This window comes from Plasmodium gallinaceum (assembly GCF_900005855.1).
Source record: "Plasmodium gallinaceum strain 8A genome assembly, contig: PGAL8A_v1_76, whole genome shotgun sequence".
NCBI classification, from domain to species: Eukaryota; Apicomplexa; class Aconoidasida; order Haemosporida; family Plasmodiidae; genus Plasmodium; species Plasmodium gallinaceum.
In genome coordinates, this window is record NW_021628238.1 from 2,106,294 (window position 1) to 2,109,331 (window position 3,038).

The following is a 3,038-nucleotide window of genomic DNA, read 5'->3' on the forward strand; positions in this document are numbered from 1 at the left end:
ATTATAGCGATTCAATAATTACAATAATTGATAGTAAACCAAAAAAAAAAAAAAAAAATAAAATAAAATAAAATAATAGATTTTATATCTATAAAATAAGTAGATAATTTGTTCTATATAAATTGAATATTATTAACACTTATTAGAAAATTTTCAAAAAAAACAATAACTTTTTAAGATAAAATTAAAAATTTAAGAATATGATATTTAAAAAAAAGAAAATTCATAAAACATTTTTGAAACTTGTTAAAATAGTACAATTCCATTTATATTATATTTTTGCTTATTTATTTTGTTAGACATTTATTATGTTAGTTATTTATTCAATTTTTAAAATTAAAAGTTATAAAGAATAACTAAGAAGATAAAAAAAATTTTTGGTTTTTATAATTACATATTTTTTTATTTATTTATTTATTTATTTTATTTTATTTTATTTTATTTTTTTTTTTGTAGTATTTGCATGCAGATTAACAATGTAAATTTATGAAAATATTCTTTTTTTTTTTTAATATTATGAATATTTTTATCACTAAAAATTTTGATTATATACACTTCTATTTTAATTACAAAAAACAAAGGAAATTTAACAGTTAAAGAGAAAAGATATGAATATAAAAAATAATAGGTCATTTGGATATTTTTAGTATATTTTTTTGAATATTTTGTTATTTTCAATATTTCTTAAATTTACATTCAATTTTTATATTCACTAAAATAATATTAAAAAAAAAAAAAAGAGATAAGAAAAAAAGAATCAAGAAAAACAACAAAATAAAAAAAAAAAAAAAAAAAAAAAAAAAAAAGAAACATAAATAAATAACAAATAAAAGTAGAGGCAAAAATAAATTCTATGATGAATNAAAAAAAAAAAAAAGAAAAACAACAAAATAAAAAAAAAAAAAAAAAAAAGAAACATAAATAAATAACAAATAAAAGTAGAGGCAAAAATAAATTCTATGATGAATATATAAAGAACAAAAATGTTTTTAAGGAAAACAGAAGAAAATAAAAATAGCAACGAAAATGCAGTTGAAGCTTGTATATCATATTATGAAGATTTTATAGAATTGAGAAAAAAAATTATATTGAAAGAAAAGGAAATAATTGAAAAACGCAAAAATAATATAAAGATTGGTGAAAATCAGAAAAACAAATTTTCCTACAGATCCTTTGATGAATTTTATAAATGTAAAAAAAATTTTGAAGAATATGAGAACAAGATAAAAAATGAGACTTGGAAATTATTAAATAAAGTCAATCATAAAAATAATAATTCTAATGAAGAACAAATTAAAAATGATGAAAAATATTCTTATATAAAATTCAAAACAGAAAGACAAGGCACTGTTAAGCAGTTAAAGGAGTATTTTCAAAAAATACAAGAAGAAAAAATACAAAAAAGAAATAATTCTCTCTATATAAAGAATAATGTAAAATCTACAATTAGTATAAAATCAAAAGACAGCAAAGAAGAATTAAGAAAAAAAAAAGAAACTATTTTAGAAAAAAGTAAAAATGAAGAAAAGGAATACATTTTAAAAAATAATGAGAATGAAGAAAAGGAATACATTTTAAAAAATAATGAGAATGAAGAAAAGGAATATATTTTAAAAAATAATGAGAATGAAAAAAAGGAATATATTTTAGAAAATAAAGAAATAGAAAAAAGAGAAACTGAAACATATAATAATATATCTAGAAGTGAATTAGAAAAAAGTTCTATTAATACAAGTCAGAATAAGAATGAAATTAATGAACAAAATAAAAGGATTGAAAACATGAATTCAAAAGAAATAGAATTATTATATAATCTAATTAATGAAATGAAAAACAGTTATGAAAGTGATGAAGATTATATTTCTAATTTAATAGAAGAATTACATAATTCTAATAAAAGATATATGATTGATAAGATATTAGATTTATTAAAAATATTTGATGATAAAGTTAGTTCAAACGTGTTAAATAAAAAATTAAAAGTTAATAATTTACATTTAGAAAAAGATGAAAAAATTGATAATAATACCAACTATGATGGAGAATTAAAGGAGATGGAAGAGATATTGGAAAACAAAAAGTTAAATAATGAAATGGATAAATTAAATAAAAAATTCATAAAAGAAAATGAAGATTTTATTAAAAATAAAGAACAATCTAAAAAAATAAATCATATAAATACTAAGATGGAACATGACAATATAAATAAAAATAAAGAAAAAGAGAAAAATATAATAGAAGAAGAAAAAAAAATTAAAAATGAAATATATGAAAAAATTAAAAGTGAAATAGAAGATGAAAAAATTAAAAATGAAATATATGAAAAAATAAAAAGTGAAATAGATGATGAAAAAATTAAAAATGAAATATATGAAAAAATCAAAAGTGAAATAGAAGAAAAAAAAATTAAAAATGAAATATATGAAAAAATCAAAAGTGAAATAGATGATGAAAAAATTAAAAATGACATATATGAAAAAATCAAAAGTGAAATAGAAGATGAAAAAATTAAAAATGAAATACTGTTGAATAATAGGAGCATGAGTGACAGTGATGTCACAAAAAAACATATAAAAGAGGAGAATATATATGAAGATAAATTAAAAAATAATTATAAAAATGAAAATTTTAATGTTTTAATAGGTAAAACAGAAAATAATAATGAAAAAGTTAATAAAAGTAATCAAGATGTATATAATAAAAATGACATTCCATGTAATCAAAATATAAATAGCGATAATAAAATAGAAAAAGATACTAACTACACTAGCAAATTTGAATGGTTTTATTCAAGTATGAAAGATATATATGAAAATGTAAATGAATATGAGGAAAATTCTAATTTAAATGAGGAGGTAAAAGATTATTCAAGTGATGGTAGTGAAAACAATGATTTGTTTTTATGGTTAAAAAATAGAGATGTTGAAAATATATTAAATGAAAAAAACAAAATTAAAGAAGGAGATATAATAGAAGAATAAATTTATAATTAGGATAATAATTAAAAATGTTTGAAATTAAAAAAAAAAAAAAAAAAA

The 3,038-nt window shown here is 16.7% G+C and overlaps 1 protein-coding gene across 1 annotated transcript; it reads left to right on the forward strand.

Moving 5' to 3' along the window:
* Positions 1-983: 983 nt before the first annotated feature.
* On the forward strand, positions 984-2,981 carry PGAL8A_00243700 (conserved Plasmodium protein, unknown function; the record flags this gene model as incomplete). Its single annotated transcript, XM_028671173.1, has 1 exon — positions 984-2,981. One exon carries the CDS (start codon positions 984-986, stop codon positions 2,979-2,981), a length of 1,998 nt encoding a protein of 665 aa, XP_028527852.1.
* Positions 2,982-3,038: the final 57 nt, after the last annotated feature.